Source organism: Miniopterus schreibersii (genome assembly GCF_964146895.1).
Source record: "Miniopterus schreibersii genome assembly, chromosome: 9".
Taxonomy (NCBI): domain Eukaryota; kingdom Metazoa; phylum Chordata; class Mammalia; order Chiroptera; family Miniopteridae; genus Miniopterus; species Miniopterus schreibersii.
This window is the reverse complement of record NC_138118.1, coordinates 55,571,818-55,587,235: the sequence shown is the minus strand read 5'-3', so window position 1 is coordinate 55,587,235 and position 15,418 is coordinate 55,571,818. Positions and strand designations below refer to the sequence as shown.

Genomic DNA, 15,418 nt, shown 5'->3' with positions numbered 1-15,418 from the left:
ATTTATATGGTATTTTCCTTGAAAAACTAAGGACCATAATAAATAGTCTGGGTTATACTGAATAATTCTGTTGTTATTTTATTTACAACTTAAATAATATGCTCATAAGTATGCTGAAATCTCCAGGTTCCCCTATAAAAAGAGCAGGTAATACTAAAAATATCTCAAGGTCATATTAAGCATTCAATTGAAAGACAATCTGTCTGCACTAAGGCTGTACTTTTAAAAACAAACCAGAAAGTGGAAAGCTTAAATAGAGCAGTAATATGAAGGTGTGTAGGGACCTGACTCCACTCCGCTCAGGTCTGATCTAACCTTATAAAAGGGCTGACTTGAGCCTTACACAGCTTCCTCCCCACCCATGAGTTTGGCCTTGTGAACCCTATAAAAGGCTCTAGCCCCTTGGGTCCTGTTGCCTCTAGGATTCCTTCCAGGTGCCCCTTCTAAAAAATTTTGTTTTAGCTTTAAAATTGGTCTCTGCCTTGGATCACTTTCTGGCTCTTTCCCAGACACATCCAATTCCCACCCACCCTCTACCGCTCGTTATCTTCCAGCCCAGTTTCCCTTTGCTGTGGGCTTTGCAGCCACGGTGAACAATTAAGGCCATCCTGGGCTAAGCCCAGGAGACTTGTGCCTGTGGGAGGAAGTTACAAAATCTAGTTTTAGGATTCCCAGTTTAAAACTACCACTTTTCAACTTAGAACAAATAAGAGAAAATGAAATATGCTTCAGCTAGTAAAGGAAATATGAGGTCTATATAAAGTTCCTTAGGGTATTCTACCAGTGGTAGAATCTTACCCCTTAAAAAGTATCAAAGTTCAATATATATTTCAATTTATTATGAATCAAAGAGCATGGATCACAATAACCATGAGAAGTATGGAACTCCTTCCAGACTTGCAATGAACAGGGAACCAAAAGCCTGAAAGCTTAGCAACTGTTTATACTTGACACCATGCCTCCTATGAAATAGAACTTACAGAAAAACAGCTGTTATTGCACCATATTTTTAAAAGTTCACTTTGAAAAACAGTTTAGCATTTCTCAAAACAATTAAGCATAAAACTACCAATGTTTCTACTTCTGCCTATCAACATAAGAGAAATGAAAATATATCCACACAAAGACTTGTATGTGAATGGTCACAGTAGCATTATTTATAATTGCCCAAAACTGAAACAACCTAAATGCCCATCATCAGGTGAATCAATAGACACAATGTAGTATATCCATACCATAAAATAACAGCAATAAAGAGGAATGAACTAGTGAAACATGCTATATCATAGGTGAACTTCAAAAACACACCAAATGAAAACAGTCAGACACAAGAATACATACTGTATGATTCCCTTTATATGAAGCGTCCAGAAGAGCCAAATTTATAAACACAAGAAGTAAATTAATGATGGCGAGGGGCTGGAGGTAAGAATGAGAATTAAGGTTAAATGGGAATGAGGGATCTTAAGGGAGAAATAAAAAAATGTTTTCAAACTGATTTACGGTGATGGTTGTACCACTCAGTAAAGTCACCAAGAAAAGTCACTGAATTATACATTTGAAATGGGTGAATTTTAAATTGTTTTTAAAAATCATAAGTGTTTAATTATATGCAATAAATAGGTTCCTAAACATCTTTATATCATATTTGAAATTACATTTGATAAGCACAAATAAAAGTAGCACTGAGAAGGAGGATATAGCAATAGGCACTGGAGAAATTTTAAAAATTATTTTCTAAAAAGCACAGAAATATATACTGATAAAGCTTAAACGCACATGATGTGGTCAATTCTTTGGAAAAACACAATTCCCCAAAGTAGGCTCAAAAAACAAGAAGGTGAATACTTCAATATCCATCAAAAAATTTTATTTATCAAAGACTTATCTCTTAAAAGGGTTGCAGGATTAGACAGGATAAAGATAAGGGCTTTTAAACATTATATATATATGACTCCATACTGCATAAGAGAATATTTCAGGGAATTTATATTAAGTAAAAAAAAAAATCCATTTAATACAGCTTTTTAACTCTGACACCAATCCCATTTATGATTGCTGATGCAAAAATGCTAATAACATAACAGCATTTCTATTTCAGTAGTTAGTAACACGGTACATAAAGAGACTGAGTTTTAAAATTTTAAGCTGGAAACTGTCTTAAAATAGTTGCAGTATTCTAAAATGCAAACTAGAATTTGCAACTGGGCAACCCTGCCTTTGTGGTACAGATCCCCACAGTAAACCCTTGGAATTCTCTGAACTCTTGGGAAAACCTGAACTGGCAGAGAAAATCAATTGTACTCGAGGTGGTAACTGCAGAGCTGTGCCACTATGCGTCTGTTGTCGTCAGCCAGGCCCATTCCTGAAAACGACTGCCTGTCATTCCCAAGCACTGAGTCAGAGCAAATTAGGAGCCAGAGCTAAAGCAGAAAGGCTATGCAATCCTAATCTAGTCCTCATCTCATGCAGGAATACATGAAAGAATATATGACAAGAAAATATATTTGGTGTTCTGGGCTATAGCATTTCACATGGGATACTGTTTAAAGTTGAATAAGCCATACTTTGGGAAAGGTACTGTTAAGCCATGTGAATCAGGTCAGATCATAACTCTAAGGGTAGGGGTCCAATTTCACTTTCTGAAAGTAGATGTCCCCACTGTTTTTCACCTTAGATCAGAAAAAGAAAGGACTTGTCCTTTTCTCTGCCTGGCTCTGAGAAGATATGTGTGCATTCTCTCAATGGTGGCCCAACCCTCCACAAGAAGGCCTGTCGTTTGTGCTTGTGGGTTCCTGCAGTGACCACTCCTGGCAGATCAGCAGCCATCACTGGAGGAGGGCAGCCATGCCCAGCAAAGCAGCTGTCAGGAGGAATAGAGTAGCAAGTTAAAAGACTAGAGAACAAATCTCAGAAATAGTAGAGGGAAATACTTGGAGATGGAAGAAATTCACAACAGAAAGGCCAGCAGGGGCTTTGCCATAATAATTCAGATAGAAAGAGGAAGTGCATTTCCATTCGAAAGTCACCACGAGAGAGGCCAGCAACGTATGGCTATAACAATGAATTGTACAAGACAAAGTAGAGTTTATCTCTGCAGTCAAGAATAGTTTTTAATAACAGAAAATATTAATATCATAAGTCATAATAGGTCAAATAAGAAAAGCCATATGGTGACTAGAAAAGCATTCAATAAAATCTAATATTATTCCTTTAAAAAAATTTAATAAACAAGATATGGGACACTGCTTTAACATAATAAAAACTAGCTCTCAAAAATCAATAAAGTATGCCCTGGCTGGTGTTGCTCAGTGCTTAGAGAGCTGGCCTGCCAACCAAAGGGTCTCAGGTTCGATTCCCGGTCAAAGGCACATACCTGTATTGTGTGTTCGATCCTTGGTCAGGGTTCATGCAGGAGGCAGCCAGTGGATGTGTCTCTTTCATATTGATGTTTCTCTCTCTCTCTCCCCGCCCTTCATTCCTTCCCTTTCACTCTCTCTAAAAATCAATGGAAAAAATATCCTAGGATGACTATTAACAACAACAAAATCAATAGATCAACATTCTACTTAACAGTAAATACAAAGATAATCCTATTACTGGGGGGGAAAAAAGTCAGAAATGCTACTATCTCCAAATAATAGAGTTCAGGAACTTCTAGAAAAAGTATTAAGGTGGGCAATAGTAATAAGAAGAATCACTGTGAAAACAAAGAAAAAAGCTCTCATGACTTTCCAGTCATGTTACTACATAACTAGAAAACCCAGGAGAAACAATAAAAGATCATTAGCAATATTAAGAAAATTAATAAGGTACAACACAAATCAATTACTTTCTTACAGAACGCCAATAACTAAATTATAAAATATGAAAAAAATGTCCACAGTAGCAACAAAAAATACAATTCTCACCAAAATGGTCTACACAAAATCTTCGGGACCTATAAAACCAAAGTACTAAATTTTACTGAGACATTAAAAGATACTTAAATTTTTAAAAAATACACAATGATATTAGATGGAAAAACTCAATTCCGTGAAAATGTATACTTTTCCCAAATTAAAGTATAAGTTTTGTGACAGTAAAACTGACTGACAAAATTATCCTAAATTTCCATATTTGAAAAGGCAAAAATATCTAAGAAATTTTGCAGAAGGAAACGAATAGTTTTCCACACTATATATTAAAACGCTTATAAAGCTATAATAAATACTGCAGTGGTACTACAATAATTAATGAATAGATCTTCAAAAAAGATTGCTTTGAGAAGACATTAAAATATATAATAACTAAAAATGATGAATAAAGGATCATAAGCTGGTTGGGGAAGGGGTGAATAATGTAACATATGATATGGGAAAAATCAGTAACCTCTGCTAGACTATCATCCAGTCTTTCCTGTGGCCTCTGAAACCTTCCATGACTTGGATCTTTCCAATTTCATTTAATATCTGTTGTCTCTTAAACATGCTAAACTTGTTCCTGCCTTAGGGCCTTGACACTTGCTGTTCTCTCTGACTAGGGGCCCCTTCAGTTCAAATGTCATCTCCTCAGAGATGCCCTGTCCCTGACAACCACTGCCCAAATAGCACCCTCGCCTTCACACCAGGCACTTGCTATTAACAGAACTGTCAGTCTCTGAAATTACTTTATTTGTTAACATGTTCACTGTCTTTCTGACTAAAATACAAGCTTCCTAACGGGATGATGCTTATTTTCTTGTTTCTACTGAGACCTCATGGTCTAGAAGAACTCTTAGCACTTACTAGAGGCTTAAGAAGCATATGTATGTGTGTACATATGTGTGTATATATACAAATGTGTGTGCATTCATATATATTGTGCACATATACACATGTGTGTATGAGTATGTGTTTATATACATATGTCTAAAATGAAGATAAAGACTGTCATTGATAAGAACTATTTAATACAGGTTTCTCTCCTACAAATAATTTTGTATTAAATGTACAACTAAACAAATATTTACCATAATTTAGTTGAACAGCAAGATACTGTTACAGATTTATTAGTAACAGAGAAGATCTATTGTTATCCATTAATCATCACATAACATCATTTATTTTTATCTTATCTTCATCACTTATTTTTATCCACACTGTAAACGTTCTATTTACAACACTGTAAACAGAGCATTAAGTTAAGTAAATGAGTCTCTTTCAGATCTAACTTCCAATTCCAGCTGAATTCACACCCCCACTGTGATTCCTACTTTCCTTGCAAATTCAAGAGTCCCAGTGCAAAGTAAGCAAGAGGTGACTAATAGGCAAATGGTTCTCCTAAATGAGAGAAGACTGGACTTGCCCATTTGAACTGACTTGGAGTTTTCCTTGTCTGACGTTGCTCCTGCCCCCCCGTGTCCAGCAGCCCCCCCATCACTACACCACCTCTCACTTTGCATGGGCAACCCCATCTACTGACAGCTTCACGTTTGAGTCCCTAGCTGTCCTCCCCCCGCAACCAATGTGAAATAGGGAAAAAGCATCATAACTGAAATAAACTATTTTGTTGTTACTGAAGTAAGAAGAGGGAGAGAATCTGTAAAATACAGTCAAAATTTAGGAGTAGGATCATCCAAGATCTGTAAACTATACCACAGAATCCCTTTCAAAAAACAGGTTATAAAAGATGGGTTCTTTCTTCCTAATTATATGTTTCACATCCTAAAACAACCAACCACAGTCCATGTGGAGTATTTGCTTCTTTGTGGAGTGTGTGTGTGTGTATCCACATATGTGGTTTGTTTTTCTCAAGAACCTGTTATAAAAAGATCAAGAAGTGAATGAAAATGTTTTCAATATTTTTGAACCATTTTGCGCCATTTAATTACCCGCTTCCTGAAGAACAGGAGAGATGTTTATAGGAAAAGACTTGACTAAAATTATTCAAATAGCATAATTAAATGTCTTTATTGAGCCTTTTCATTCTGAGAAATGCTTCACAATAAAATATAATACCAGTCGCTGACCTCTGGAAAAGTCCAATGTGGCCTTAGGATTAGTGTGACCAGACCACACCATATGTTTGGTTTTATTAATATATCTGTCCTAAAGAGTAAAATTTTACAACTGTATGACCCCATGAAGGAACTGAAAATTGTTTTCTACCCTTCATGATCTTGACAAAATAGGAACTGGCTGTGCTTTTCATTTTTAACCATTCCATATTCTTTATTTGCCTCCTGTAGGAGTTACAACCCTAAGGCTCAACTCTTGTGTAATTTGGTTATAGATAATCTTGTTTACTGAACATTCAGAAGGAATATTATGTAATGACACTTTTCTCCCCATTCTAATCTAAAAATATGTATTATTGGATCCATTCTGCAACTGGACTTCAGCTACAGATAGACTTATTTAATTTGTGTCCAGGTTAAAACATAACAAACAAAAAACTATAGCTGTTCCACAGCCCTAAAATTGCTTCATAAGAAAAATAGCTGTAAAGAGCATATTCAATTTTTCATCTTCCTGTTCCATAACCAACACAACCACAAGAAAATATATAAACTGAAATCATGAAATAAAAACATTCTCAAAAAAATAAGAAGCCCAGCTGAATGGCTCAATGGTTGAGCGTCAACCTATGAACCAGAAGGTCATGGTTCGATTCTCGGTCAGGGCACGTGCCCAGGTTTCAGGCTGGATCCCCAGTGGGGGGCATGCAGAAGGCAGCCAGTCAATGACTCTCTCTCATCATTGATGTTTTTATCACTCTCACCCTCTCCCTTCCTCTCTCTGAAATCAATAAAAAAACTATTTAAAAAAAGAAAAAAGAAAAAAGAAACTTTGTATTAAATCATCCTGGCCCTCACATCATAAAGAAACTAGCTACCTGCCACCTATGTTTAATATATATGCCCCAAAAGACCACTTTGCATTTTTCTCAGTCTAGGAGTCTCCATTTATGCTATTATTTTTATCCTTTGTGCTCCTTCTAATTTTAAATTTCCATTGCAGTTAAGAGAAATGCCCAATGGAGGTTTGGCCAGTATCGCAAAAGAAATTCTGCTTCAGCCCTAGAATTCTGATTCATACTCTGATACATACAGCCATATGTATTTCTCCTACAGGAACAGAACAGAATGTCCTGGGGCTTAGACTTCTCCAAGGAAGTAAGGCGGTTTGGGCAGAATGGACATGAATAAATATCCCTTCTGTGTCTGAATACTGAAAGTCAAGGTGTTACAAATGTCAGGAACCAGAAACCAAGGTGGGAGCTAGCCACAGATCAATGATTTTAAGGAGAGATGGGAAAGAGTCACTGAAATAGGAACCTAGGAACCTGACTTTTCAAGTCACACCCGAAGGTATATGCACAGCTTTTAGTAGCTAGTCCCAAACATTTACCATCTTTTCTTTTTTGTTGCTTCGCTCTTCTTTGACTGACAGCCTCCGCCCTCAAACAGTCATCTCCTCTGACTCCTGGCTAATTCCAGCCTCTGGTTTCCAATTCAATATGACTTCCTAGCAATTTTGCACCTATTCTTTGTTAAGGATACAGCAGTGAAGGAAAGAAAATCTCTGCCCTCAAGGAGCTGACATTCTAGTGGGAGGAAAAAGGCAATAAATAAAGTCAATAATTAAAATACAGGATATTACTTGATCATATGAAAATGACAGTAGTCAAATTTTTGCCCTGCAGAAGTAGCAACTTCGTATTATTGCCAGAAAGGGGGACCTGGCCCTGAGAGGGTTTGTCTAGGATGGGCTGGTAGTATGTGGGTTCTTGACTTTGTGCAGGAAAGATTTCACAACACAAGCCCAGGTGATTTTGAGAGTACATTTATTAAAGCTAGAGAAAGTGAAACAAGGGCCTAGGATAGAAGAAGCTACAGGAGAGAACCTAGGCAGGGTTGCTTTGGCTCACTGAGAAGTCAGAGAAAAGGGGCCTTGGAGGCAGGTTCAGGGGGTTAGCGAGGGACAAGCTGCCACTACCCACTGCTCCCTAGGTTGCACATCTTCTGAAACTCCTTAGAGTTTAGGAGATATGTGCCTGTGGGAGAAGAAGAGAGGGGCAGGAAAGGCACGTGCATGCTCACTCCCTGGAGGTACAGTGCATGCACAGTCCTTTGTTTTGAGGGTTTTTATCCTCTCTCTCCCTCTCTCTCTCTCTCTCTCTCTCTCTCTCTCTCTCTGGCTGGAATCTTAGGGAAGGTCTCAGGGGAGGATTTCAGCAGAATATTCATTAGTTTTCCAGGTGTGTCCTTTTAGGGTCTTGGTAGCATTGATTGGTCAGTGCCAGGGTAGGGGGTCATTAGTCATTGCAGCTGGTCCTGGTGTTGCTCACCTAGTTTTCCTGCTTCTCTGGGCCTGGAGCTGAAATACAACTGAGACCTAGATGTTATCTCTAGGGAGGTGACCTTCTGTATCGGGCTGTAAATTGCTCAGCCAGTTTGTTCAGCTATCTGTCTCAGTTCCCTCATTCTACTTGCCAAGAAATTTTCCTAGCTTCTTACTATCCTGTCACAATATGAGTCAACCTATCTATTAAATGGCGATGAGTAATATTTTTCAAATGAAGCAGAGCAGCAGAACAGGTAGTCGGGTGGATGGGGGAGCAAAGAGTGTTACCACTTAAAACAGGACAACCAGTCTCCAAGTGGTGGAATTATGTCAGGTATTTACATCAAGCAGGAATATAAGATACAGGTCATATTAATACAATCTTACTCACACCCTATGAAATTAAGTTTAAAAATATAGTGTGGTGTAAAACATTTAATTATATATGTTCTAGGCCATTAATTTTTTTAAAAAAACCCTCTATTTTAATGAGCATAGTAGAAATACAATTTATGTTACACTTTAAATATATACATTATCAAAGAAAAAACAACTCCCATTATTGGATCATCCAAATAGTCAATTTCCATCTGTAGGGTCACACGAGGATACAGCCCAATTCCCCCTCCCAGTCAGTGGAAAGGTATCTGCCTGGCCAGCGGCCACAAGGAGCAGAGCAGCTCAGACAGAGGTGTTTCCCACGTCCTTGAGGGCTAACAAGCCTCACCACACTCTCTGTTTGGCCTTGGTCTGCATGCAGGCCTTTCCCAGCAAGACTCCCTCCCTCTCCCTCTCCCCTCTTCTAGGTAAGCCCCTAGCCTACCTGGCCAAGTGTGGAAACTCCCCAACCAGCAGCTATTGGGTCTTCCCCAGATGTTAAGTAATAAAGGCTATGACTTTTCCCTCTGATCCCCCATGTGTGTTTTTTTTCCGACTAGCAAAGAACAGCACGGTGCTCCCAGGATTGGAGCTCCTACAGTACACCATCTAACACAATGTTTTTTTAGTATTTAAAATGTTTGTGAACTAACAAAAATGTGGGGAGAAAGGAGAATTACTTACAAAATGCACCTTATGAGACAACTTAATTAAAAAGTAAACTAATGCATGGCTTAAACATTAACACAACAAAAATGGTATTACCACAAATTTGTACATAAATTCCATAGGGTACTAGTAAAATTAATTATTAAATTAATCCATTAACCATGGACTGAAACGACTGACTTAGCTCAGTAACCTAACAGTTCATATGTGTCCGCTCCCCAAAAGAAATCTGTGAGCCAGTACTATCCTACAGAACTTTCTGCAATGATGGAATTGTTCTGCCTTGTCCAATAAGATAACCATTAGCCACACGTGGCTATTGAGCATTGGAAATGTGACAAATGCAACTGAAAAACAGAATCTCAAATTTTATTTAAATGAATTAATTTATACTTAACAGCCACAAGAGGCTAGTGGCTACTTATCCAGATATCACAGCTCTAAGTCCTGCCTCTTATATCCATTTTTTAATCTTCCATGTACCTGGTCCCCCTGTGTAGACAACTTAGGCTTTAGTTTTTACTCTAGGTCTACTTTTCTATCCTTCTATCCTCAAATTTTCTTCCTGAGCTGTTGCATAGCTGATTTCAGGAAAGTTCCTGGCCACTGCTGCTCAGCTCAGAAACACTGGCTGGCAGAGCACTGGTCTCTTTCCACTTGTCCATGATGAGAAGTGCGATACAAATGCTTTTGAAAAAAAGGGAACAGACAACTAAAAATCTTGTAAAACTTATTAGACACTAGACTTACCCAAAGCAAAGAGATTAAATCCAGTGATTTATCAAAAGCCACTTCCAAACCTAAAATTCTGTTATTCCAAACCCAAAATTCTAGGTAGACAAATGACAATTTCCAAAATTATATGGTACTTACAGAATAATCCCAGTACCCTAAACCTCACAGAAATCAACTCCCAAATCAAAGCATCCAAAGGGACTATTAAGAATAACACATGCAGCCAGTCCTTTGAATCATTGAGCAAAAGGGTGACTTTCTCTTTTCTGCTGTTCTTAAGGAAGACGCTTTAATACCAAAAGTATTATTTTCACAATTTGTTGTCATTCATAGAAACTTAGGTCACATATATTCTTATGCAAAATACTAGAGTAAGTCTTGCCCTCCATATTACATTGTTAAATCAGCTATGGCTTTTCAATGCCAAATGGATATTCATTTCCTGTCATTTGCCAGACTTTATACTTAACAATAGATATAATAAATATTATATTAATAGATATAATAATTTTAAATGTAGTATTTAACTGATACAGGAAGATGAAGTAAATATAGTAAGAAAACAAAATTTTACAGAAAGGTAAAAAGGTGGGTTGAACGTGTGTCAGACAAAAGTGAGTGCAGCTCACAAAGACTTACTGGTTTAGCAGGACATCAAAAATAAAGGATGTTCCAAAGGCATCAACTTGGAAGCTTGCCTGGTCAACATGAGTCAACTGCAATATTAAAAAGATAAAAGGTATTTATTATTCAGCATAGCGATCAGACGATAAGCATTTCTTATGATCACTTAAAAAAGGTTTACAATATCATAACTTAGAAAACCAATTAGACATGGAGCAAAATTTGCACCTTCTTAGAAGCCAAGCACTCACCAATCTGAAGTAAAGCACCACCTGACTATGGAGGGCAAGTGCCCCACCTTTCTGGTTTATCTCAAGTAGATAGACATTTCATTTCCAAGAAGATCAAACTTCATTTTATTCTATATTAAATGACTGCTTTCTTTAAAATAAAAGCTTTGTACATTAAAAAAGAAATAGAGCAAAATATGTTCAATTCAAGAGTAAAATAATACTCTCCAGGTCCTCTGGACAGTATTATGCTAAGTGAAATAAGCCAGGAAGAGAAAGACAAATATCACATGATCTCACTTTTATGTGGAATCTAATGAACAAACTAAACTGACTAACAAAATAGACCCAGAGACATTGAAGCACAGAACAGACACGTTTATCAGAGGGAAGGGGTGGGGGTGGGGAGAGATTAACCAAAGAACTTATATGCATAACCCATGGACACAGACAATAGTGTGGTGAAAGCCTGGGGAGGGGGGGTGGGAGGAGGGTGTAGGGGATCAATGGGGGGGGGGGGGACGGGACATCTGTAAAACTTTCAACAATAAAGATAAATTTTAAAAAATTAAATAAACTTTATGGCTTATAAGAGCAAAACGAAAGTAAAATAATATGGTGAATATGATCTAAAAAACCTCTTCATCCTGTCACACATAGTTTAAAAATATTTCAGTTCTAATTTACCAAACATAATTTCATAGAGGTTTCCATATCTTCCTAAGAGTGAAATTGAACCTCTGCACGTCTACTGCAAATATCGCCTACCAAAATTTTCTTGGGAATACAAAATCACTATTTCCCATGCCATTCTTGGAACTCCCAGAGCAAATCACAATGGACTCTAAACTAAAAAATATAGTGTTACCAATAACATAATATTAACATGTAGAACAATCATGTGCATTAACTGAAAAAAAGGAGGGAGCAAAACTGTTCATTCTGTTTGACTCCCCAAATACTAAGAATACCTATATCTAAGTAGTAGGACTAAGAATTTTTGAATTTTTTATTTATGTTTCTATAGTATCCAAAGTTTCTAAAATAAACATGTATAATTCCTACAGCGAGAAAAACACTATTTTAGAGAGAAAAAACATCTGAGCAACTGAATTTATGTAGCATATGAAGCAGATGGTAAACCAGTGCATCTTAGGAAGGAACATCTTAGGATTCTGTGGGGCATGAAGGGCACCTGAACCATCCCTGGGATTTTCACACACAGTAAACTACGGAATTAGGTGAAAGGAGAGCACTTAGCTAATAATTAAGCTTTCTGGAAAAAAATGATAATTCTTCTGTTTTAAAATATTTAAAAGCAGTGGGGGTGGGGCTGGGCAGGTATGACTGTTGGTTGAGCGTCTTCCCATGTACTAAAAGGTCGCTGGTCCAATTCAGTCAGGGCACATGCGCAGGTTGCAGGTTCAGTCACCAGGATCAATGTTTCTCTCCCTCTCTTTCTCTCCTTTTCCCTTCCTCTCTAAAATCAATACAAACATTAAGGGAAAAAAAAGCAGTGGGGGTGGAACGATGCAATAGCTCAACTGCAAACGTATTCCAATCCTCATGAAACCCCAAGGATAAAGAAATATCTGAATACCTCTCAGCCTCATTAACTAACTCTTCCTTCCTCCCAATAACACCCAGCTATCACCAAACTCTCACTTTTTTATTTTTATGATCATTAAAAATTACTTTCTTACTTCTGCTGTGAGCTTTTCTGAACCAGGCCCTGAGGTAGTGATCTTCACCAATGTCATTTCCCAGAAATAGCCCTATCCATCCTTCAAGACTTAGATCAAGCTCCTCCTTGTATTGGTCTGCCCAGGCTGCCGTAACAAAGAACCACAGACGAGGTGGCTTACACAACAGAAATTTACTTTCTCAGAGTTCTGGAGGCTGGAATTCCAAGACCAAAGTGTTGGCAGATCTGGTTTGTCCTGAGGCCTCTCTTCCTGGCTTGCAGATGGCCACCTGCCCACTGTGTCCCCACATGACCTTTTCTCTGTGCATGTGCACCCTGGCATCTCTTTCTCTCCTTCCCCCCCCTTCATCTTTCCTATAAGGGCACCAGTCATATTGGATTAGGGCCCACATTTATGACCTCATTTACCCTAATTACCTCTTTAAAAGCCATATCTCCAAATATAGTCATTACAGGGGTTAGGACTTCAACATATAAATTTTGGAGGGGACACAGTTCAGCTCAAACACTCCTCTTCTACAAAGTTAGCCCGAAGTCTAACAGCTTCCTTCCCCCCTCCTTCTCAGTACCGTTCAATTTGATATCAGGGCCTCAGTACTGACCAGCATTAGGTACTCGATAAGTATTTCCCGACTCACTAATTCATTTGAGTGTTTGTTTTATCAATCACCTGGATGAAGAACAAATGAACAGCTATAAATTAACTGCTTATAAAATGCAGTCCTTCCATCAGGGTTGTTCTTAATGCTATGTCAATGGATAATGTCTTTCCTCTTGTCTGAAAGCTCTTTGAGTTTCCAGAAGTGCTAGCTACCATGTTTTGGGAATGACAGAGGAAAGCTCCGCTTATCAGAATTGATGTCTCAATTAAAATAAACCTCTCTCTCCTCCATTTTCTCTCTGCATTTATTGCGATGAACAGGGCAGAGGCCACACCTTATTCATCATGGTATCATGATTACAGCTTGGATCAAGATAACATTACCATTTTTTTTCAGCAAGATATTTACTGTTTGCATTAATTCTGTCTAATTCTTATATTTTCTTTTTCCTGTAGCTTCACATTACATTTGGTATTTTATTTATTGATCTCACCCATGCATGTCCCAAGGAGAAATCCATTACTAAAACTCAAAAGAAAATCTATTGACAGCATGTTTAACTGCTGTTTATTTAAAAATGTTTGCATTATTGATAGGAATAGGAATAGGAATATATTAATATAGTTTTAATATACGGAAGGGTTCCTTAGACTGTATACAGATTGATTCAGTCAACAAACACCTACCAAGTGCTGGGGACTATTTGGACTTGGCAGACAAGATGATGAAGAAGGCTGACCATGTTTCTGCTCTAGTGAGGTTTATCACCCAGTGGGTGGAAAAAAAGTGACAATAAAATGACAGAAAAACAATTAAATTAAAAATAAACATACTATTCTCAGATTTAATAAGAGGGTAAACAGGTGACCAGGGTAGAAGGGATTCCAGGTGGTCCTGGAAGCTTCTCTAAGGAGGTAACAACCTGAATGACTAGAAGAGATCTTTGGCAGACAGAATAATGGTCCCCAAAGATGCCCACACTCTGATCCCCAGAACCTATGAACCACCTGCCTTACGTGGGAAAAGGAACGTTGCAGATGTGATTAAATCAAGGACACTGAGATGAGGACATTTTACTGGAATAACCAGGTGGGCCTAATCTCCCCGCAAGGGTCCTCATTACACCAGTCTTATAAGGGTCGGAATGGGAGAAGGAGATGTGACGATGGAAACAGAGATTAGAATGAGGTGAAGAGAAGGCTGTGTGCCAAGGAATGCTGTAAGCCTCCAGAAACTGGAAAAAGCAAGGAAAAATTCTCCCCTAGAGCCTCCAGCAGGAGAATAGCCCTGCCAAGACCCATTTTGGGCCTTTGATCTCCAGAACTGTAAGACAATTGTTTTTTGTTGTTTTATGACATGAAGTTTACGGTAATGTATTACAGCAGCAATGGGAAACTAATATAGCATCTCTGGCAATGTTCTGGACATTTAAAAAAGCAGCTCCAATAAAGACTTGATTTCACCAGTGTGCAATGTCACTTTCCTCCACAGCTTCATTATACTCCAGAGACTCGCAGACACCCATGAAGGCACAAGGATCAAACACAGGACTTGTGGTGACCACTAAAATGAATATTGACATGGTTTCCTCCCATTCCACGTGGTTGTCTACCATTCAGGAACCTACCCTCCCCATATGCCTGATTTAACAAGTATGCCAAAGAAAAGAAACATGTCTACTACTTGAGGTTATCTGGCAGAAATAATAAATGAAGTAGAATTACCCTGAATTCATGTGCTGCTAATAATCCAGTTTATTATTCAACACCACTGAAGTGAGGCAGGATGGCTCTGAGAAAATTCATTTTAGACCTTGCCTTTTTAGTTTAAAGGAAAAGAAAATGAATTTTTGAGAAGACAGAACTAGTATAATATCAGGATTTTCCTTTGGGGGTGGCAGCATGCCTAACATATATTGCCAAAGAAAAATTCTACCATTTATTAACTTTAACTTGAAGATTAAAAGCTAAATGGCTCTCAGAGATATTTGAAAAATATAATTTTGCGGAAATGCATTCTTTCAAATTACTACATAGGCAAGATTTGTGATTTGGAAAACTATTAATCAAACACTTAAATATCATATAATAATACTGAGAGAACTCCTAGAGCTCAGAGAATACAACATCCTTATTTTACAAATAAGGAAACTGAGCCAGTGTGGGCAAA

General features: G+C 37.9%; 1 protein-coding gene across 11 annotated transcripts in view; it reads right to left on the bottom strand.

The window, feature by feature from the left end:
• Positions 1–15,418, bottom strand: part of ADAM22 (ADAM metallopeptidase domain 22) — a gene marked incomplete at its 3' end in the record, with an annotated part of 186,572 nt that overhangs the window by 141,974 nt on the left and 29,180 nt on the right. For all 11 annotated transcript variants that reach the window (XR_013999568.1, XM_081147528.1, XM_081147529.1 and 8 more), the window contains exon 3: positions 10,728–10,804. Coding sequence is in view for 10 of the 11 variants with exons in the window: in XM_081147528.1 (XP_081003654.1) it covers positions 10,728–10,804 (77 nt within the window). The remainder of the gene's footprint in view (positions 1–10,727; positions 10,805–15,418) is intronic.